The following is a 24,600-nucleotide window of genomic DNA, read 5'->3' on the forward strand; positions in this document are numbered from 1 at the left end:
ATATTTTATGTAGAAAACAAAAAAAAAGTTTTTTTTAGCTACAGTTACAAAAAACTAAAAAAAATATTTTTGCAAAACTCCGTTCCCCCGGAATGGCCACCGCATGGGGAGCCCAAGAAAAGAAACGGGCTCCCCATTTGGAAGCCACCTGGCAGGTTTTTTTATGTTCCAACCACCGTTTCTTTGGTAGCCTGACTTGTTACAAGGGATTGTATTCCTACCAGAGAAAATGCCACCATTTCATCTGGGCAATCCGCCTTGGAGGAGCCGGGGCGCGAACCCGGGTCCTACAAGTCACAAGGCAGGCGCTCTACCCCAGAACCAGAGTGGTAGAGCGAATACTTGCAGTCTTATTAACACTGACATGATGTTATTCCACGAGTTTACTGTAGTTTCGTCTGTCCTTAATACGTGCAGTAACATCTAACCTCGGTAACGAACAATTTGTGTGTTCTTATGTTGTTCGTTCAACATGAATTATGTAATTTCATAATAGTGAAATATAATTTGTGTAACTAGTCTGGCAACTTTTTAGTTGATTTCCTGCAAACAAACTTACAGTCCCGCTATACAATAATTATATTGAACTATAGACTAGTAAAAAATATGTAAACATCTTGCACTGTCGATGGTAAAGTTAGTTTGAAATAAATGTATTGCGTGTTATGGCAGCTATTGATCTTAAATAAACATTATTGCAAATGTCGTATATATTAAAAATTATAGTTTAAAGGCACTGCGTTGTCAACAAAATAATGAAATATTTTAAAATATGCTGCGAATTTTTCCACAGGGATAAAAACACAGGACCAACAACTAGACACTGGGTCGATTCACACAAGTTTTGTGCGATTAGACCCCTTTAAAAAAATCTTGAGCAGTTCTCGAAGAACAGCCACAAAAATAGAAATAATGCATTTATGGCCGCTGTTAAGGCGGGTTTACGATTGAAAATTAAGAATTATGAATTAGTCGTGTTCTTAACATATGACTCTCTGTATACCAGTGGAATGGTTTATGATTGTCGGGTAGGAATTTTTAACGGGTCGTATGCTTAAGGCTTAAAAGAGATAATTATATTTGATCTTTTACCTTAAGAATTTAATTAAGAGAAGCGCCAATGGGTTTATGGCGTGAAATAATGTTTCGTTGGGAAAGCCGGTTATGATTTAGTACGAACGGAGTAGGAAATACGGAATTATTAGCATAATGTTAATAAATGATAAAAATACTTAGAAACCATTGGACGAAAATTAAAAAAAAAACTCTAATTGGTATAATTATTTCGGAAATAGATTATTCGGATGTGTTTCTGGTTAAATTATACGAGAATTATAGGAGTATATAGATATGTATTTACAATTCGTTTTTATGATGCTTACAGTAAAACGTGTGAAAGCTGGCATTAAATATAGACAACTCGGAAACACAATTATAGCTGCCGTTTCTGTGTGTGTAAGGCGTTACGGGCTGTAATGGGGAGGAAATACATTATTGCAGCCCACGGACAGCAATAATATTTCTGTAATTAAGTAGCTATAATTTTCTTTCTCTTTCTCTGCTTATTTTTCTTTCCTTTAAAAAATGGGTCCGGTCACAGCAACAACTCCTTATAGCTACGTACCCACGTATCCATGCCAGACAAATTGGAATCATTATTGTGTTCACTAAGCAATTAAACTATGTACCTAATATGCCTTATACACACTAGACTGAGTCACTTACTTATAATGACGATAACAGTTTTACCCAATGAAGTGACAGGTACGAATAACCACGCCACTGCGAATATTGCTATTTAATATTGTTATTGCTACCACTGTGCTAACATGGTTCAGGAACATCAAAATGTGCAATTAATTAACTAACTTTTTTTATTATCTCACAACCAATTTAAAAAAAAATTTAAAATGCGTGTAGCGTGAAGTGGATTTTTGTGTTTTTTTCTTAAACGTATATATATTTTTTTCTTACTGAGCTGATTGTTATTCAGTAGGTTTTGAAGGAACGGGGTGCGCAAGGGTGAAATTTATTTTCTGGCCCTCCGAAGAAAATGCTTTCAAAGCAGGGGCCTTCGCCTCAGCGCGTGTTTGTAGCGCGACTATTGCGACCACACTACAGCACATAAAAATTCTTTGAACATGCCAACAAAAATAGGTGCTATAAGCCAGGACCAGAACAAGTTCATTCATAACTAACTCATGTATACACACGATAGCAAAACGGTTGAGTTTAAATTGTATTCAGATATGTTTTTTTTTTTAAATATTTAACCGCATTTTGTAATTTGGTAAGGACATATATTTTTTCGCGAGATCGCTTATTAGACTGCAATAAGGTGTGCCGCTCTAGCGATTTTTCAGTTGCAATTGGCGGCACTGGATGGCTGCGATTGGTGTGCTGACAGTAGACATACATGCCAACCTAGAAAAACACAGATGCTACAAAGTTTTAACACACTGCTGGTCAAGAAATATTTTCGCTAACAGTTACGCAAGGCGATTTTGGGCGATATTTCGACCTTCCCCTCCCCGCTAATCAAACGTGAGATTTTTCAAAATGCTTATTTTTAGTGTAAACACGTTAATCTGTGCTTGGTTACGTTTGATTTATTTAAAAAAAAAAAAAACGTTATTTGCTTGATAATATTTATTTAAGACTAGAACGTAGCCTAGAATAACAGTGAGAAAATCGAACAGTGAAATACTAAAATTCGTAAAAGAATATCCATTATAATTCATTGCGCGGGGACGTGTGTGGTCTCGAGAGTGTCTACTAGAACCAACATGTCCGTGTGATTATCAGTAAAATAGTCTGCTCCTTCAACGTCGCTCTGATTTAGCCACTCTAAAACGTCGTCTCTTGCACACAGAAGCTCGCTAGCTCGACGTGTGACAAGCCTGTGCTCTGCAGCTCTTGTGACGGATGAAAAGTAGATACCGCATGGTACATAACCTCACTTTTCACTAGTGCGGTATACGGAATCGGTCAAAAAAAAAAAAATATATATATATACGCTGACACGTTGTAGCTGCTTTTTCAGCGTATCTCAATCAATCAATAATTTTCAACGCTAGGTTTTATTCTTTTTGTATGCCGATTGATTTTAAAAATTAAATTTCTAGGTAGGCTATATAAAAAAAAAGACACGTCTAAGTAACTGGCTTGAATATTCCCCCCTCCGTGTCACGATCTCGTGTTCTCTCGTGTATAGAATAGAAAGAAGAAAAATGCTGAACCTACCTTATTAAGGAATGCCGGAGTATACCGGACCCATCTCTCCGCCGCTGTTAGATCGCATGCTGAACGTGTTAGCAACCAAGTCTTCCTTTCTTCTTTTTTTCTCGTGAACCTCCGCTTCGCTGCGTTACATAACTTTGAAACCTGTTCCCGGCAGCGCTTCTCCTAGACGTGTCTTTCCGCGCGTGCATCACAATGCTCACGGTAACTCGTTCTGAATGAGTGGCAGCGGAGACTGAGGCGTCGAACAGGGAAACATTCACGGACGTAAACACAGCAGGTCGGGACCTGTCCGCGCGTCGCTCGCGGTGTTCGAGTCACGAGTCACGCCATTGGCTGGCCGGCGGCGGCTAAACAATAGAAGGGCGATAAACATTATTGTGTAGGATATTTTCGCGGAGAAACGCGTTTTACTTAATTTAACCCGGTTTTCTCGCCATTTCACACTGTTTCTTGCAGGGAAAAAAATTACGTGATATTCGACGAGAAACCCCCCCCCCCCCCCCCCAAACCCCTTATCACCCACGTAGGTTTCAGTGAAATTCGGCTAGACCCTCCCCCCCCCCCCACACAGATAAACGCCTCACGTAATTCATGGACGCCCAAATACATACACTTTATGGGACATACGCATATTTTACTGTGAGAAATACGATCAGAACCAATGGAACAATTATGAGATAGTTTAACAAGACAGCGTGAGACAATATAGGAATATTCTCATCCACACACGATCACTTAGAATCTAACAAAACAACAACACTCAGCGAAGAGTATGAATCACACTATTATTTTAAATCTTGTCTGTTATACATTGCTAACCCACATTGAAATGAACTAACCCGTAACTGTACAAATTTGCAAACAAACAAACAAATTCTTCTACACCACTAATTGTTCTAGACCACCTTGATAAATTCATTGTACGTTCACTCTTTCCATAAAACTCGTGTATTAGAATAAATGGTTTGTATAAGAACAAACATTCCAAACTATAATTTATAGCAGTTCTAAGTGTCACAAGGAACTCTTATAATATGGTACATCAAACCTAGTGTAATCGCTACTTCCGAATAGCAAGGATGTATCCTTAGTCGATGCAGCCTTACCAAAGGATCCTCCTTTGTTAAAGCTGCATGCATATAGCAACAGCAGTTAAGGGCCATCCGAATTATTATTTCGACGCTAACACAACCTGTTGCGTCAACAAACAAGTACGTATTGTGTCAGTATTTTGTTTGTTACGACAGGCTGGTGTTTTGTTTATAGTGGAATTATCTCTGCTTGCCCCAATGTGTTAAAATGCATAAAAACACTGTACTTCTTGTAAATGGCATAAATTAAGAGAACTTAAATATGACGAAAGTTAAGTTTTTATTTCTTCGTATCTTCATCCTTCAAGGTCAACTGGAGAAACATGCAAGTTAAATATTTGTTTTATTTAGCTTAAATATCAAGGATTAAATATATTATTGATTCAAGCAATAATTGTTTACAACTACTTATTTTACCCAAGATTTTGACATGTTTTATATCTTGTTTTAGGAACGACCCGACACCTTCTGTGTTGTAAACATAAACATGAATAAGTACATAATGATTGAAAGGAGAACTTTTAAGACATTATAAAGTGTCTTGACTCCTACACTACACACAAGGGTAATCTGTGTGCAATGTTTCTTTATTAGTTTTTTTTCTCTTCTTCAGGGGAAGTTGCTTTGCAGAATGTTGATATTCTTATCTTAGCTTGGATACAAAGAAAATAGGCGAGGTTTTTTTTTAATATCCCACTGTCACTGTATGCGACAATGTTACGAGTCGTTACCACAACGCCGAAATACCACAACGCCGACAGCTAGAAAACTGCTGTGTACCACAACGCCGAAATAACAACTGAATGAATTTGTGTGTGTTTCTTAAATTTACCTTAACGCCGAAATACAACAATCAAACCTACCCTAACCTAACCTAGCGTAATATAACCTAACCTAACTTAACCTAGCCTATCCTAGCCTAGCCTATCCTAGCCTAGCCTAACCTAGCCTAGCCTAGCCTAACCTAACCTAACCTAGTCTAACCTAACCTAATCTAACCTAACTTTTGGGGCAGTCCTGCAATGACATTTTTCGGCGTTAGTGTATTTCGGCGTTGTGGTGCGTCCCCCAATGTTACTGGCAGGCGTGATGAGATCCTCGGAAGACTGTTGACACACAAAATACACTGCCTTAGGAGAATAAAGTGGCCGGAAGGCTGGTGGTGGTTGTGGGGGTGTGGGGGGGGGGGAGTTACGTGCCCCCTCCCCTCCCGCGGCGAAATGAAGCTCCTCGTGAACTCCTAGAAGTTGAAACAGGTTTTACCAGGCTCGTAGGTCACTCGCTTTCAAGGAATGCGACTGTAACCTTGGATTGTGGTCAAGTAAAAGTAAAAGTAACCGGCGCTAACAAGGAAAACCACTAACTACAAGTGTGATTACGCAATTCAGGTTCAAACTGCGGTTATCCACAAAGGAACGTTTATAAATACATTACCTGGCTACGTAGGATTGGTTTGCGAGGTCATACTTTAATACGTCGCCAGAGCTTGTGTCCTCCTGAGGGATATTTTTTTCCCTTTTAACAGATGATGGCTATCCTCTCACTGGAAAACCTGTTTTCATAATTACACAATACTGCATGTTTAAAATGCCACGGAAATTTTTTTTAAATGTGTATCACTGTAGAGGAAGGATTGTGGAGGAACTTGCATTTGGTATGATAAAAATCCCGCTGGAAATGTATTTTCACAAAAATTCTGGAAATAAACATACGCAATTGTTGCACGCCTTATTTCAGTGTGAGCTACATAGCACAGTTGCAAGCTTCCAACATCAAGAAACAACTAATACTCGCTGGAATAGTTGTTCGGTTACTAGTTGTGACATACATATTCAATAATTACTGCAGTGCATTGTTACCAATTCCCCAGTGAACCTAATACACGTCCTGTAGAGGAATGTGTTTAGGGGACTTTATTAACGAAGAAATTAATTTAGATTGTTGTGAATATCTTAGCATAGGCTAAAACTTCCCGTTAAAGGCTATGTTCAGTTTGTAATGCACGGATTGTAAATAAAAGAGTGTCGGAGTAAAATGCAGCTATTGAAATAATCTGCTTTTAAGTGCTGTATTTGTGAAATTTTGCAATCGATTTTAAAGTTTCTCTTCACCAGATTAATATCTGAAATAGGTAATTGTTATACCCACCTACATAGCTACCTACCTGTAATACACCAATATGTTTAATGGTTATTTTCCTCAAAAATAAAATCTTTAAGTCGATACAAACACATGGAATATCGGTAGCGTAGGCAACGCCTGAGAGTTCTGAGTTATGCATCCCGCAACACTGTACTGTTCTGCTCTTAGCCTAACACATCGAATTCGGGGCTTGCTTAAAAAAAACCTAACATACAAACACACAGAAAATAAAGCGAGTTAAAATTGTATTTCCAACCAGATATGAGCTAAGTTAAAAGTTTTCAGGTCTCTAGCTCATCAGGATGTTAGTTTGAAATCGATTGCAAAATTTTTGCCGAACAGACAAGAAAGCGAGTTAAAAAAATAATGCTTTCAGTTACTAAAAACTAAAACTCTACAAAACTAAAAAAAATAATAATTTTTGCAAAACTCCGTTCCCCCGGAGAAACCCCCGGAATGGCCACCGCATGGGGAGCCCAAGAAAAGAAACGGGCTCCCCATTTGGAAGCCACCTGGCAGGTTTTTTTATGTTCCAACCACCGTTTCTTTGGTAGCCTGACTTGTTACAAGGGATTGTATTCCTACCAGAGAAAATCCCACCATTTTATCTGGGCAATCCGCCTTGGAGGAGCCGGGGCGCGAACCCGGGTCCTACAAGTCACAAGGCAGGCGCTCTACCCCAGAACCAGAGTGGTAGAGCGGATACTTGCAGTCTTCTTAACACTGACATGATGTTATTCCACGAGTTTACTGTAGTTTCGTGTGTCATTAACACGTGCAGTAACATCTAACCTCGGTAACGAACAAATTTATGTATTCTTATTTTCTTCGTTCAGCATGAATTATGTAATTTCATAATAGTGAAATATAATTTGTGTAACTAGTCTGGCAATTTTTTAGTTGATTTCCTGCAAACAAACTTACAATCCCGCTGTGCAATAATTATATAGAAATATAGACTAGTAAAAAAAAATGTAAGCTTCCACTGTCGATGGTAAAGTTATTTTGAAATTTATGTTAGATATTAAAAGAGTGTGTTTAGTTACATGCACGCTTACAAGCATGAAGCTATTGTATAAACTTTATATTCATTTGGTTTTGAAACCACAGAATTTTTTTTAATATCACTTTTGGCTTTCTTTTGTTTTACAGTGCTTAAGGTGGGTTTACGATTGAAAATTAAGAATTAAGACTTAAGACTTAGTCGTGTACTTACCATATGACTCTATGTAAACTAGTGGAATGGTTTATGATTGTCGTATGTGAATTTTGACGGGTCGTTTGCGAACCATATGTTGACGTAAGACTTAACAGAAATGGTTATATTTTATATTTTTCGTTAAGACTTAAGGAAAGCGACCAATCACAACAAACCGGAACCTTTCAACCGGAAGTTTATGTCTTATTATTGGACCGAGCGAGGCAGTATTTTGGGTTAGAATTCGTATATTTGTCATTTGTAATCATCATCCATTTCGAAAAATAGATATCCCATTTGTCAATAACCTATTTCAAACCTGCTTCTCCGTTTCGAACAATGGCCGACCTGTATTTTGTGCTGTGATTGGTTAGAATTAACGACTTCTATGTCAATCATAAACTGGAAAATGTAGTTTTGACTTAATCGTGTGCTCGATGTTAAGTTATAATTCTTAAGGAAATCAATCGTAAACCCAGCTTTAGGCCTAATATGCGCAGGTAATACCGGAAAGCTATTAAACTACTGTTTGCATATAACTTTAAATATTGGAGGTACTGGGGCAACATAAAGCATAAATGGTAACACTATTTTGTAGTGGTACAGTTATTTTCATGTAAATGTACAAATTAACAAATATGTAAGTTTACTTGAATATTTCTGTTCCATTAAAAAAAAAAAAAAAAATCGGTGCACAACGGCAAACAGAATAACTCAACGATGAAACTTAACAGATAATAATTGAAAAAACAACGGCTATACAGACACACACAGGTGAACCCAGTGATGTGAATGAACAGTGACGAAGCAACAGTTGAGCGAAAAAAAAAAAAAACAGATATTTTGAAAACCACAACGATGATAGCGCAGACTAACACTTGCGTTGTGTTTGGCCATCTGCATTGATCTCGCTATTAATATGTTCACGGAAAATCAAGCATTTCAGAATAAGATAAAATATAATATCGGAAATAGGCTATTCCTCTAGTAAACATACATAAAAATTATTTCAAGGCTTTCGTAAATTAATATTCTGAAATGTTTTCACTTAACTAACTCATTTGTGTATTTCTAAATGATTTCGTAGTCATTGACGCAGTTAAAATATATGCCTAATTTCACGACTTCTTAATCAATAAAACTTAAACAGCAAACGTGAATCGTTTTCAAGCAAAGTATAACAAATATTACATATTCAATTTTTTTTCCACAGCCATTAAGTTAGGTCGTAGTGAAGTCAGCCCACGAAAATTGAACCCCAACAGCCCATCATAAACATATTGTGGGTATTATTAATGAGGAGGAATAGTTACATAATGGAAAACTACCATATTTATTTAAAGATCGTGTTTATACGTATACTGTGCTGCTTCCTACAACCAATTTTTTGAAACATTTTTTTCTACTAGTGCGCGATTTATGACGAACTACAGAAAATCACAGTCAGAAGTGCTTTTAAGTTAACCTAAGAAACAGCTAGGGGGTTAACAGCGCGACCTAGCGATGTATTCTATACGCTACTTCGAGAGCGAAGCAGTTGAACTCATTCCATGGAGTGTATAAATAAATATGGCAGAATTCCGCCACGTTATGGCAGTTTTCCGTTATGGTTTTTTCCCCGCCTTTCTCTAAGAGGCCAGGCGGAATACTGCCATTATGGTAGTCATTATGGTAGTTTTCCATTATGGCAGTCTTCTGTCGCCCCAGTCCGTCTCCGTCTCCGATTTGTGTATGGGGGGTGTTAAGAAGCATTTCCCCCTCCCCCCCCCCCCCCGTATTAAAGCGGGGGATTTTAAGGTGTAAAATAGTGCTATTTTAGTCGTTTTCGGTACTTAAATTTAAATATCGTAATGGTAAATTTTTTATTAATTTTAATATGAAATTTGTTTGAGTGATGAATAAGAAATTAATTAAAGATTTGGTGCTAAGGGGAAGGGGGGGGGGTGTTGAACCCCTAAAAACCCTCCTGGCTACGCCCCTGGCTGTGATTCGTCTCCATTTCCGTGCCATTTTATAACAGGCCTCAAAGTTATGTCTTTTAACATGCGCCCTTTAACCTGAAAGTACATTACTGTACTCTTACGAAAACTTAATTCTTTCCGTCCGAGATACTATTATTGCAAAGCAAGCATCAAATGCTTATTTAATACTCCTATTTAAAAGGCATTGTTGTGGACACAAAACGAATAGTTCAAAACGAGAGCATTAGTTTCGCGATAGCTACGTGTAGTGCCATCTTTAGCGTAAGAAAAAAACCCTAACAATACCAGGGTCGTTTATTTTAGTTAAAAAATAAAAGTCTGTCGGGTTACGACACTTGGCGTGGTACCATATCGATACTAATAATCGATACTATATAGGCAACATGTTGCATATAAAAAATGTAGGTATCACGCGCTAAAAAAAATTAATTAATAGCTTGTTCGATACAAACAGGGAAGCGTGGCATATCTAGATGATCAGTGTGAAATGGTGGGGGTGGAATGATAATGCTGTCCGCTCGAGGGACGCCATCTTGGATGGGAATGTGATGCCGGAGGGGGCGCGATGTGAAGTAGTATATCAAACCAACCGCGATGTCAAAAAGGCGTTAAATAGAGATTAGTAAAATAAACAGGGGAGGGGGATTTCAGTGTGCTACACGTACTATTATGGCGGCCGTTTGTTTACAAATGTTACTAGGAGGTTATTGGAGAAACAATGTCAACTCATATCAATTGCATTTGTATTATGAAGATTCGTTTTGGACTTTTACGGACTGTTTGCGGTAGAAACTGAACACGAAGCATTGCATAAGTGTAAGAAAACCTGTTCCTGTTGTTACAGGTGAAGTGGGAGCAAGTACCATCAAGTCCTCGGTGGTTTTCGCCATCCCTGCCACCCGAGACTTTGCCAATGGTGGAAGGTTACTTCCACAGAGTTCTGTATGGACGCATGGGCGTGGCTGCCACCAGGGTCTCCGACGACAATGGTACAACTTTTAATCGAGGTCAATATGAGAATGTGACAAACACAAACTAAATTCTAGGTTATGTAGCGAAGCGAGTTGTACTAAACTCTACCGAAGCTTCTGACGAAACTGGAAGTTCATTACCCAACCTCATGAATAGTCACAGTTATAGATATAACATGCAAGTCAAGATAATAATCACTTTCATTAGTTGGAATAAGAAAAATATTAATTTTTAGTGTTGTGGTATTTAAAGTAGGCATAATTGATACATTAATTTAAATCACTACTATTACAGTTAAAAACATATACTACATAAAAGTTTCATTTTCAAACAGAAAAGTAGTAACTATGTAGTGCTTTTAATTTCTAAAATAAAAACAAAATGCAAGTTTATATGACATGTACTCTCCCTTCACTGCAACAATTTAGCGAAGCTACACACTTTGATAACTCAAGTGATTACAAGGAAAAAAATTAAAATGATTAAATATGAAGCACATCATTGTGCTGTTACATGACTGTCCCACGCACAGAAAGTGTTTTGTTTATATTATAATAAACATTTTATTATTATTATTATTTGTTGATGTTTTTATGTTTTGCTCTATAGTTGTGTATTTGGACATATCTACGACTACCGTACTCTATGGCGTAGCCAAAGTGACTTTGAATCTCAATTAGCAAGACCCCTCTAGGGAGAAATTGACTTAAACGGCAAATTGAACTTTTTATACATAATTTGCATAACAAAACTTTCATTGTTCAAAAATCAAGTTTTAAATTTAAGACATTTTAGCATATTAAGTTGTATTGTTAAGTGTCTGTATTTTGTTTTGATGTGGTAATTAAGTCAACGATCTTTGTGTCTCGGCCAATGAGAGGCCATGTTACTTAAGATAAGCGTCATTACATAAATTAACGAAAAAGTCTCGGAACAACGACGGCGTTGGCTAGATAGCCCGGGTTTCAATCCCCTTAAAAATCAGAAATATCTACGAGCTAAGTAGATCATCCTATTACTAGGATGTTTTAAATCGTCGTTTGAGTATAAATTGCATGTTATTTAAATAGGGCACGTCCTATATGACGTTTAATTAGGAGTGAATTACCATGAGTAAAATACCGACTCATGATGCTATCCTGAATGATCTGTTTTCTGCATACACGTAGGTATTTTAATATTGCAGACGGACATATAAACATTTGTTTAAGCCAATTACGTATCCTGATCTACACTTTAATTTTTTCTTACACCCAGAGGTGAAATGAGACGGAGGTCTCACGATGCTCTACTGCAATTTACACACTGAATTCAGCCGCGGTATACTAAAATTAAATTAAATTAAATTACGAAGGTAATAAACATTATTATTTTTTTTCACACTAATTTTCGATTCTGAATTGATAGCAACAGACACAATTAATTTGAACTGTATGAAAATTTGTTGTTTTTTATCATGTGTGCAACATACCCAGTTATTTAATGAAACATAATAGTATACCACTGGTCCAACCATTAATTAACTATATTTTATTTGATTAAAGATTATTTGACTAATCCTATGTTACCCTGTTATTATTTCTTGTGTATATGTTTGTTTTCTTAATGATCTCAAATTACATGTTGCCAATCTCATGCCCATTATGGATTTAAAGTGTGAAATTATTTCTTTTTTTCTCTTATGTACCACACTAGATAAGGTTGGCGCCCAGAGACATATTTAAATTTAACCAAATAGTCTATACTCAACAGTGTATTGATAACCATAATAATAAATATCCAGAGAGATTTATTATTTATAATACAGTATTATTATTATTTCTGACAACAGTTTAGCTAAGAGCTACAAGTTCAGAGTTTATATTATTAGTTCATGAACTATACTACACACTCATAATAGTTCAGAGTAACCATTTACAATTAAAGGGAGGAGATATTAAAAACAAAGATCATACAGTACACTCGAGCACTAAAGGTGAATTGTAAAAAGGATGTAGATTTTCAAGTCTTACTAAAAATTTGCGTCAACCACAAAATTTAAAAGTGGAATATGAGCCTGACAATGATTAACATTTCTAAGAAATATTCAAAATTTCTTGAATGCCCCCAGGAGGGGCTTAGGAGAACATCACTGCAATCTGAACAACCCGCAATCAAACTCGCAAGTTAACCAGAACTTTGGACAGTGGTGGCAGGAAACTAAATTAAGAAGAAAAAAAAAAGATCAAGTTCAACTTTATAGTTGAGGGACGGCCACTACACACCAACAACAAAACAGTACAAAGTTACTTTCCATGACTTACCTGAAGCCTTGCTGGGACACACGCCGACACACTACGACCTGTTGAAGATGCCCTAATGCAGGTCAAGGCAGTTACGCCCTAAGATTTTATAGCAGAATCTCAGGGGAGGGGCAGTAGGGGAAGGAATCAAGGGGAAACAAGTTGAGATGGAGTGGGGCTGCAGGGGAAGTTAGGGGAGAAGGGTGGTATGAGGGGAAGGGGAGAGTTGCTCAGTTCAACTGTATAATCTAAATTTTTTTTTAAGTTTGACCTCAGGCAAGTAATGCAAGTAGATTGCCTACTTGTCAGTCATGACTCATGAGAGAGACTTGATTTTCCAGAAATTTGTTTTTTTCAGCAAACGTTGCTTCTCATGAAACATTAACTGCCTCAGAAATAATCTCGAAGGTCTGGAAGGTGAATATAACATTTAACTTGCTGTTAGTGCCACTTCAGATTGTCTGTCATCCACGACTGAATCGAAAATCATTGCAAACAGTTATGACAGCTTTATCTTTCTTCTCAAAATTGTTGAAGTTAAATGAATAAACAACATTCAACAGCAACACAGTCTTCAAGATCCTGTTAATTTACTTTAACAAGTCCTTCAAAACAGTACACAGCAATCTACCATCCACTCAGACATACAACCACTAAGACACAAGTGCAAAGGAAGATTTCAGAGAGGAAGCAACATTGTTAAGTGAGGCAAGATTAGGCTCATATAATGGCGACTAATAACTGCAATACAACTTCATATAGCAAACAATCATAAACTGCTGAAAATGGTGAATTTCTGATTTGCTTACATGAACTGACTTAGTCAGAGGGCTTTTGTTTTTAAATAGTTTGTTGAAAAAAATACTGGCATATGTGCATTAATAGTCCCATGATAGAATTGGGATATTGGGGATGACGACGACTTTCCAGTAAAAATATATTCCCATTTTTCTGGGATCCTTGCCCAGTTTTATCCATAACGCTTCAACTTTTTGGCTAATATAGCCTCTACATGTGAAACAAAAGGAAAAAAAAAGGGTTGAGTGAACAAATAAAAAAAACGCAGACGTAAGTAATATCGCTGTATTTACGTTCTGTATACACTGTACAATATTAGAAACTTAGCCTCTTTGAAAGAAAATGAACACACTGATAAAATAAACACTATAACGCAATCAACGTTCAACGAGTCCTCTACAAACTTCGCTTCCATGTACAATATATACACTGTTTCCAGTCTGCTCTACCCTAGGAGGAGAGTAATAAAAAAAAAAGAGAGAAAGAACAGTGTTTTTGGACACACTTGCACACAAAGAGACGTAGTGAAGAAAAAAGGGCCTCGCCACACTCCGGCCTTGAGGCTACCACAGTTACACACGTCGTCCGCTGGCAGCTGGCAGGGGGTGGTCGGATGCATCAGCCAGCCATGCTGCTCGATTATGTACGTACAACTTACAATCTCACAAAGGGCCACAGCATGCCAACAGAACAAATAAATTACAAACTCCACACTTTAACAACCACTCTGTTTCAAGTAACTACACAAAAAAAAAAAGAACCTTGAACCACTTACATGTCCTTTTAATATTGGGTGACACCTGGCATGTTGAGATGATACTTGATTTTTCAAGACATTACATTTGTTTTTAGGGCAACAACCATCATGGATTTCTCCATCACAAAAGCAGCACATTTTTATATTCTGCCGCAAACTATTTCACCTGATGCTCATTACACGTTACGTGACAGCTGTAAACAGGCAGAAATGAGTTCACAATCAACACTTTTGGAATTTTGTAAAAAACACATTGTGACCCAAACAACAAAAGTTCATCGCTCAAATTCATACAACTAAAGCTCCACAGTACATTTCTCTACAAATCTCTGAAGAAAGTTAAATCAAAAGTTGGATAAGGACTTGAAGCCTGTTTATTTAAAAAAATGCTCAACATTTCTGGGTGGCATCAAATAATAAATTACAATAAAGAAACACGAGAGATGCACAGACAGAGTTCAATGACATGATGGGCGGTGGAGGAAGATATAAACGCAGGCACGCAGGAGAGAGGGGACAGGAAAGGTGCTAATGGAAGGAGACTCGAAAGGTGCTGATTCACTGCTGACAAGGCTACAGGCTGTTTGCATCTACATATGTGTCATATTTATTTTCTCACTCCTCTAAAACATTGTTCAGGGTTCCCACACTATTAATCAAAACAAATTTCCCCTTGTTTTCCCATTTCCCAGTTAAACCAAACATTTTCTCCCAGGTTCATCAATAAATTTTGCAAGATAACATGTACACCCTCCCCTCGGAAGTAGCACTCTAATTCGTCCCTGGAAAACAGAGTACCAATCAAAACAGCACTAACAAAATATATATATTTTTTTCAAAATTATTGTTTTCCTGTCAGGTGTGCGTACTTGCTGACTACCATTTTAATCAAAACACTGATCCCGTTAAATTTAATTTACAGAACAAATATATTGTGCCATCACCCCGATGCTCGGCATTAAGTCCCTGGGAGCAGTGACTCAATCAGATGCAGCGGGCGGAAGTAAGGTTGGTTTGAAAGGGCTGCTGTCGCTCCTCAGGAGGTCCAAGAGTCGAGAGTTGTAAACCTCTTTATCGTCAAGCAAACACGATGCTTAAGAATTATATCATTACTGTTCATAAATGTTTACTCTGGAAATAATGCTTAAAACTGTATATTTTTTTGAGCGAGCACCCACATGGATTGTTAGGGGCCATTGTTTCTTAAGTTGGCGATTGCCCTCAAAACCCCAGCTCGGGAGAAAGAGCATCCCGATCGAGACCAAAGTGCCAGGGAGAGTTTTGTACTCAACAACTGCCGAGAAGGTCGAGAAGAGACCGCCAATCAAACAAACCCAGCAGTTTGAAACGAGCATATTACCTCTTGTACAGCTATGCACCCGTTAAAAACACCCCACAGAAAGTCACCAGGACACTGCGAAATTCGTCACAGCCCACACTCAAGCCAATCTCACGTAAAACTTTGTTAAGGAGAAACAAAGATGAGTTTGGGAAATGTTATCTTAATGAGACCTAAATCTGTCCACAAAAAGCAGTAGTATGCAGATGAAAAACAAAAAAATGCACAGGAACACACGTACCCACAGCCTGGTTCCTGTACACAAAGAAAACATTTTCCTGAGTGTCCATGTTCTATGAGCGATTGTCTATAAGAACCAGCCTGTGAGCACTTGTGTTTTGGTCCACTTTTATTTTTTAATTAATATATTTACTTGAATTTAAGACACCACTGATTCTAAGTCTCAACCGTCCTCTGAACCACAAGCTTTCCTACAAAAAAAATGACCCACTTAGTTATGGAACACATTTATTTGTAAAAGAAGAATGCTAACTATGATGCTTTAGTTCGTATACGTACATTTTAGCTAACCACTCAGAGCTGCCCACCTGGTTTATTTCACAGGCTGCATTGTTCGACCTTGAATTTATTTATCTGCTTCAAGGTGGCTAGCAAACCTGTGATAAAAAATTTCCTGACTTTTCCAGGCTTGGAAAATTTCTTTTTTTGCCAGACCACTGATATTAGTTAGTCGCCGATAACTATAAAATATTGATACCACACTTCACTATTGCAACTGAACACTATTGATTATTTTATCTCGCTACAGTCGATAGCACTAAAGTCAATGAGCGTGGTCCAAGTGCTGATATCCTTATGACCAAAGAGGACTGGGAGAAAACTTATTTAACACTTGGATGCAAGTTGTATCTGCCGATTAGTGATGTATCAACAGATTAGTGGGTTGTCAGGCGATTAATGAGGAATCACCCAATTAGTAAAAATAACCTATTTAAAGTACTGATAAATTGAGTTTGATGAATCAAGCATCAATTCGAAAACCATAGTACTCTGAATCCTTTGATACCACAAGAATCCATGGAATCTGTCAATTCCAAAATTGAAATTGGCCCCACACAATTTTTTCTCTCTTAATATGACAGTTAATTCCCCATCCCCCCATACTCTGCCTAGATCTAGAATGACCATCTTGCTCAGTAACCTGCTATAGTGTTCTAGTTATCCTTACACAAATGTTAAATGATTTTGCCTACAAATGTTCCCAGTCTTCAATACAGCAAAATGCACCATTTTATACCTCAATGAACACATGCCTCAGTCTTAAACTGAATAAATCTTAACAATCTTAAGAAAAACATGCATAAATTCCACAATGTAACCAATTTTCTTTGCTCAAAGAGTCACAAAAGAGCATCTTAGAATCAAGTAAATTTGTCAGTTACTTATGGAACTACATTTTATTTGGTTGGAAAAATAGTAAAATAATGTTAATGAAAAAAAAAAAAAGTCAAGTTTATACTAGATACGTTTACGTATGATTGGCTCACGTGGTCTCATACTGGACATGAAATTAAATAAAGTATAAAAATATTTCAAACATTGTGCACTTACTGTTCATAAAGTTTTTTTTTTAATAAATTTTATAATAGCTCTCCATGTCAAAAATTTCAAATAATGTATAACAATACAACATACTCATTACTGTCATCTGACCAACTTATACATGGTAACGTGTAAAATGCTACATTCTTTAAATGATTCGTGCAATGGGGAATTTTGATTTAATGCAGTTTTTTGGGCATCTGCTTGTGCCTGAGGACAGGAACAGATGTCCGTTCCCGAAACCTCGCAACTGTTGTCACTGGAAATCTTCTGTGTTCGCCAGCGCTATCGTACACAGTACTTGTTCATCTTCATCGCTGTGTTTGTGTGTTTGCTGCATTGTCCAGGTTTGTTGTCTGCCTGCATTTAATCTGTCTCGTTGTTAGCTCACTGTGTTCGTCTGTGGTGTTATATTATTTTTCATGACTAAGTTCCTTCAACTGAACATTGTTTTGTCCGTACTGTCGTCGTTGTGTTGTCTATAATACTGGCTTAGTTTCAATGTTGGTTCCGTTTGTTCAAACATGAGCTGATCAAGTCTTGTTACCTGTGAATTTCTCTTTTTGATTTTCAGAATTTTTCCATGACAAACAGTGCAAAACTGCAATGGCGTATGCCCAAAAAGCTGTGTAAAATAGCTTCAGGCAAGAGGAAACTCATAAATAAACAAATACAAAATATATTCGATGGTTAAATGATGCGTAAGCAGAAAAAATGGCCCTTTGACAGAAAACTGTACAGAATTCTCAGAGGCGAAAACAGTATCTGCTTACAGACAGCTACACACATCAACATTAAGTATTCAATTTGTACTTTCTTATGTACACGGACTAATGGAAACTTTATACCACTACGGAAAAGTGGATTTCTGTTCGGTCAGTAACAACACATAGTTGTGCGACTGTCGATTCTTGTACTTGTCCTTGTGGGAACATTGTAATGATGACAATATGATGATGATGATGATGATGATGAATGATGCAGATAGAAAACCTGACCTAAGCTAAAACTGTGTAGCAAGCCTTAAAACACGCATAAGGAAAATATACCACCATAAGCTTCACTCTGGTTGGAAAGACAATTTATCGTAACACTTCTGTACAAATGTACAATATTATCAGTATCACATTCTGCAGCAAGACTAGCCAACATTACGATTAGTAACATAACAAATGTGTTTCCTCGATAAACGTGCAACACTGCATTCAAAGTAAAAAACAAGAAAGCAAACATCATTCTTCAGGAAAATAGCTTTGACAAATGTAAGGAAAAAAAAAAAAATTGACAAGCCATATTTACAATGTTCAAGCATAAACATACATATTTACATATGAAATAAAGCATTGTGGGAATGCAGTACATGTGGTATTTATTAGAACAGATATTTGAGGAAATTGTTTACACAAGCAATGTGTATAACAGAATGTACCACACACTCTCTTTAGTTAGAAGACAAAGCTCAATAGCTAACTCAGATCAACCTAAGTTTTTTCACAAACCAACTTTAAAATATCTGTATCGAAAAAACTACAAAAATACGTCTCACTGCAGCTCCTTCGATTGGCTAATACTCTAAGCACAAACAACTTACGAATACACATTTATTTCCTTAAAAAAATAAAAAAGGCACACAAAATAAGTAAATATTACCTAAGCCTTATTTCAATCTTTCCTTACAAGATATGTCTTGTCTTTATTTACCATCACTGTACAAGTTCATTAAAATGTGTTAATTGAATTACAGCTACTGCACGATTGGTAGGGACTACATATTTCCTAGGTGTACACAGCTTCGAGTCTTACTGCTCTAAACGTACTAAGAAATTTAAACGATTATTAATACAGGGGTCTTTCCACCTACATTTCAGTAAAAAAATACTTTGTCCAGGGCACCAATTGATATACACAAACAACATAGATTAACCAATTGTATTTATGAATCAAACCTAATATTGTATATGACAGTTAAAATTTTTTTATATGGAATAACACCTACAACAGCAGCACTGATACTGAAATTTTGGAAAACTGATCAATGGTAATGTTCATGTTTCTTCCCTGTTGTGTAATGCACCGATTGTCTGCATGTCTTTCGGAAGACTTTCCTTTACAAACACAACAAAAGTAGTCACTGCGAAACTATCTAACTGCTGGCATTCAAAACTTACTGTTCAGCTATAAAATCTTTGAATTAGAACAAAGAATATCTTTAAAGGTGAATTACATATATTAATTTTACATAACAAGTATTTTAATAATGATAAATTTAATAAATTTAGATTGTGCAAATAAATATGCAGCAGTGGTATAAATATTGAACAATTAAAAACAATTATATCTGAGTTGAATGAATATTCAAGGATCTAACAAAAGTTAATATACTGTGTTTTATCGCATAATCATCACACATTTTATGTTATAATGAAGTCTTAAAAGTAGGGGTGCGATTCTTATGTGAGAAAAGCATTTTTGTTGGGATTAATTATTCTATAACATCATAACTGTTGCATGGAAATTACATTTAATTAAAAAGCAGAGTACACAAAAAGCATGCTTGATCAAATTTTGCACACTTGATCTGCAAAACAAGAGGAAGGTCACTGTCTACGTGAGATTTCAAAAAACCACCCCAATCCCTCTTTCCCGCCCCTCAGAGAATAATTTTGGTATGTCTTCATGAAATTTTGAACACTTGAAGTTAAAAATGAGAGGAAAAATTCAGTGTCTACATCTTCAGATGCTATGGACGGACAAACAAGCTAGGCAATAAAAAGATTTAAATATAAATAAAAAAAGAATGTTTATCAAGCAGTTTGTTTTTTATCTAAATAAACTATAGCAATTCAACTAAGCTTAGTACAATTTTGCACTATTGACTTTGGAATAATATAATGGATAAAAAAAAAAAAGGCTCCTCTACAAAACCCAAACATCAGTTGTTAAATGTTAAGCATCAAATCCACTCTAGTTATGAAGTATTACGTCATGTATAAGATGCTCTAAACGTAGGGCAACTTCGAATAAGCAACCTGGTAAACGTAAAGGTCTGCAAGTGTTCGGAAAATATTAACAATTCATCAATAATTTTATACTTTATTGAAAGGAAATAAGAAATGGGATTCACAGAAGCCTAAATAGAAGATGATCTCAATTGTAAAACTACGTTGTACACAAGAACATCAAATGTAAGGGAGAGACAGAATGAAATGTGGTTATATCAAATGTAAAATAAAGTTTAACTGAAGACACTAGAATATTAGGAAATATTGACAGTGAGATGACACAGCAAAAATATCATAGATATACGACTGTTAAAGTTTCAAAATAACGTCAAAATTACTAAATGTTTTACTTTACCAAGTTCATATGTTAAGAAATGTCTACTTTTCACTTCAGTTTTTTGAAATTTTATAATTTTATGTAGTTTTTTTTCTACAAATGTTTTATGAATTTAATTAATATTATATATAGGGTACTATTGTTTAATTTAAATTACATAGGTAGCACATTTATTTTTCACATTAAAAAAAGACATCAGACTCTTCATGATTCTGGAAACAATTTTCATTAAGATGGAAAAAGTAAAAAATATATATATATATTTTCGTTTAATTTCCACAAAATATCACCCAATAGCCGCTCAACCATGCATTAACTATATTATAATTAGCGAGATCATCAACAATTTCCAAACCAGAAACACAATTCCTCGTAGTTGGATTTCATAGCAATAGAAGTTCAAAATTCCTCAGCACTCTAGCACTCTCCAAAACACTTACATCAGTTATGACTCGGCGGTACCTCTGCAGGTACATATGTCCACCACTACACATTCAGCCTTGTACAGTTTCATTTCTAGAGCCAGACCTTTGATCATGGTGCATATAAAAATATAAAATATCCTGGGTTAGCAATCAAAATAAACTACAAGACCCCTGCATTAAGTTCAAATGTAAGGCAAGAGCACTGTACCTAAAAAAAAAATAAGAAAAGAAATAAAGACAACATATATAATTTGGTTGCGCAACAGAAATTGTGTGCCTTAATTATATACACACACACATATGTACGTGCTACGACCATGCAAAAATCCTCCTTAGGAGTTGCATATATGAAAAAACGTACAAGATGTTAAAATGTTAAGTTTTTTTTTGAGCATAAGTATATGTATTTATTCCCTAGTTTCACATACAGTAAAACGCTATGGGTTAAATCTCATACTGACATTATTGTATGACTTACACGATGAATGAATTTCCGCTTCAAACACAAATGGTACATAAGATATTTACAAAATTACAACACAATTAAGATTTGTTCAACGTAATGCATTCCTATTATAACTACCTCGGGAGGGAAATGAAAAAAGATAGAAAGAACAAAAAAGAATCAAATCACAAATATTACCGGAACTGTACAATTCAAATACATATTTCAATACTGGGTCTTTTTTACAGAACACTTTTTTTTTACATTTTATTTGTACAATGTATTTACACAACTTTATTTTTGGTAAAATATAAAGCTTTCAATGTATTAACGTATGCTTGCCGTGAAGTAAAAGAAGAGTTGTAAACCAAGCATCAAAGACGTGCGGTGATAACGCCGGAGTTTAGACGCTGTTGCAACAGAAGGCTAAAATGAAAGCACACATTATAAACACAAACACTATAACTAGGAACATTTTTCAATCTTTGGTGCACGTCATGAAACCGACACAAAGAAACACAATAGTACCTGCCACCAAGCTTGGTAGAAGAAAAAAAAAAATGAACTGTGATTGACAAAAATATTTTTACGTATGTGTACGTTTCCGGATGCTAATCGGGTAGTCGCAATTCCAAAAATTATACATCATTGAATACTTCACAGAAACTGGTGCCTAAATGCAGCTTGTGCTAAAATCATTGTGGTATATTCTGCAAAGATCTAAAGAGAAAGAACATTGAAGGAAAATAAAACACACACAGAAAACAACAAGTGTTCGACCAAACGGTGGTCCTCATAAAGAGTAGGGAAGACAGAATATACACTCAGAACTCAAAAACAAAATTGCTTCCCATTCTGTGTGTGTACTAAGTGTTGTCTCTACTGCTGACGAATGCCACCGTGAAATCCAAAGTATAAGTAGTTTATAACTTTTCTAATTTTTAATTTGTTCTGTATTCATGGCTAGAAAAAACAGTGGAAACTGCCACCTTGTGTTCCACAGTGATATCTGCTGTCCCGTAAGGCCATGCTTAGAGGTGCACGTGAGTTGGCAACAACCAGCCATGCTGTCCACGCATGGAATTACAATTAACGTAAGGGGTGTAAGGTGGGACAGCTGTCTGTAGCCATTGACGGTTACAAAACAACGCTTGCCTGCTTGATAAACATCTCGCAACCCAGGCAGATAGGGGCGGAACATGGTATCCCCAGGTCTAGCCAGCTAGTTCCTTCAGTGCTGCTGTTCGCTACCACTGGGTAGTGATTGGAAGTTGCTACGTGCCAGCTTCGTTGCAGAGCACGTAGCTTTAAAACTAAGTAGTTTTGAAATATGCCAAAGCATATCAATATTTGTAAGTATGTCTTCCTACAAGAACCAATCTTATGGGTACTTTAGATACTTATTCCTTTACCGCATAACACTAATAATATTATAATAGTGGCAGTTTGTTCTGCTATGCAACATGGTTTTCTTGGGCCTTGCCCTTGAAAATTTCTCAGTATTATCGCTAATACAAAAATTTGCTTGAATAACGAAAAAATTTTAAAATAACATTAAAAATATCACCGCCTTGATAAAATTAAGAAAAATGTAGCAAAATCTTCGCGTTCACGAGCCAAAATGCAACAACGCAATGATTTTTCAATCACAGTTCATTTAAATAATGGAAAAATCCTAAACCTAAAGACATAAAAAAGCAAGATGGTAAAATGTTTCTTTAAAGTGTTCCTGCAAAATAAGAAAACTTCTTCTTGGTACAACCACTGGGCCCCTTACGAACGAAAACATGAGACGTACGCACGGTTTAAATGCTACGGATTTACACAGGACGAATAAAAAATATTCTCAAATCAATTTTTTTTTTTTGATGTGCGTGCTGCAAAAAAGGGAGATGACTTAGAAAAAAAAAAATAATACACAACCCCCCTCTTTTCCTGTTTGCAAATAAATACTCACAACCGCGGGGGGGGGACACAATGAAACGGGAAAGCACGGGACGCCGACGCGCGTGGCGGGAGCGGGAGCGACTCAGTAGCTGGCCTCGTGGCCGGCCAGGATGTAGAGATCCGCCCCCTCCTCGGTGAGTGTGCCGCCACGTGGCACCTCCTGCCACACGTGGCTCTCCAGCACCACCACCCTGCACACACACACGCACGCACCGTCGCCTTCTGACGCGTCGTGCGCGGACATTTCATCCCCTTCAAACATCCCGGAATACGGTCAAGTACTCCACTGTCTCGTGTTTGTGCGTCAGTACCAACCAATCATGCGGCAAAGCAAACAGTTACCGTGTTTCATCGCATAATCGTCGCGCTTTTTCACACAAAAATCAAGTCTAAAAATGCAGGGGTGCGGTTTTTATGGGAAAAAAAAGGAATTTTTTTTGTTAGGTGAAGTTGTTCATAAAAACGAAAACCTACTCACGAAAAGTATGTTTATTTAAAAAGTAGAATATATACAAAAACACGTCAAAACAATTTAAATTGATAAGTCATGCTACAAAAAATTTTTTTTGTTCAACTTTAAATAGAAAAAACAAAAACAGTGATCTGAACGTGAGCCAGAACTATCGCATGCCTATGGTCGTAGAACACACTTACCATGAAAGAGTATGGGTTATCGAATGTAGTTAACTCGGCACTAGACAAGAGCGCTTGCGTGTCGCATGCAATCGGCGAGCCACCGATACTGATATTCGACTACGTTCGCGCGCTATTTTACGGGAATCAACATAACTAAGCTAAACACGAATGATGCTAACTAGCGCTGGCTACATTTTTATGAGCGGTACACAGAGGCGACGAAGACAAACAGATGAAGGTTAAAACCTCTGAAAACATCTTTAAAAGAAAATTTCCTCATTAGACAACTTTGTATTCCTGCTGATTAAATAAATGAGTATTTACAGCTTTTTCAACGATGAGAGAGGGAGGGAGGACCATACACACTGCTGCATGGCCACTTCTCTCTCTCTGGCTGGTTTATTTTTAAGATTTTCCCAACTTGCCACGTGCCAGTTCGGC

General features: G+C 36.7%; 1 protein-coding gene across 14 annotated transcripts in view; it reads right to left on the minus strand.

The window, feature by feature from the left end:
* Nucleotides 1-13,979: 13,979 nt before the first annotated feature.
* LOC134539050 (mitogen-activated protein kinase kinase kinase kinase 5-like) overlaps nt 13,980-24,600 on the minus strand; it is an 83,174-nt gene continuing 72,553 nt past the window's right edge. For all 14 annotated transcript variants that reach the window (XM_063380759.1, XM_063380748.1, XM_063380756.1 and 11 more), the window contains one exon: nt 13,980-23,714. In XM_063380759.1, the coding sequence (XP_063236829.1) occupies nt 23,606-23,714 (109 nt within the window). In that variant the 3' untranslated portion in view covers nt 13,980-23,605. The remainder of the gene's footprint in view (nt 23,715-24,600) is intronic.

The sequence above is a fragment of the Bacillus rossius genome, chromosome 14 (genome assembly GCF_032445375.1).
Source record: "Bacillus rossius redtenbacheri isolate Brsri chromosome 14, Brsri_v3, whole genome shotgun sequence".
Taxonomy (NCBI): Eukaryota; Metazoa; Arthropoda; class Insecta; order Phasmatodea; family Bacillidae; genus Bacillus; species Bacillus rossius.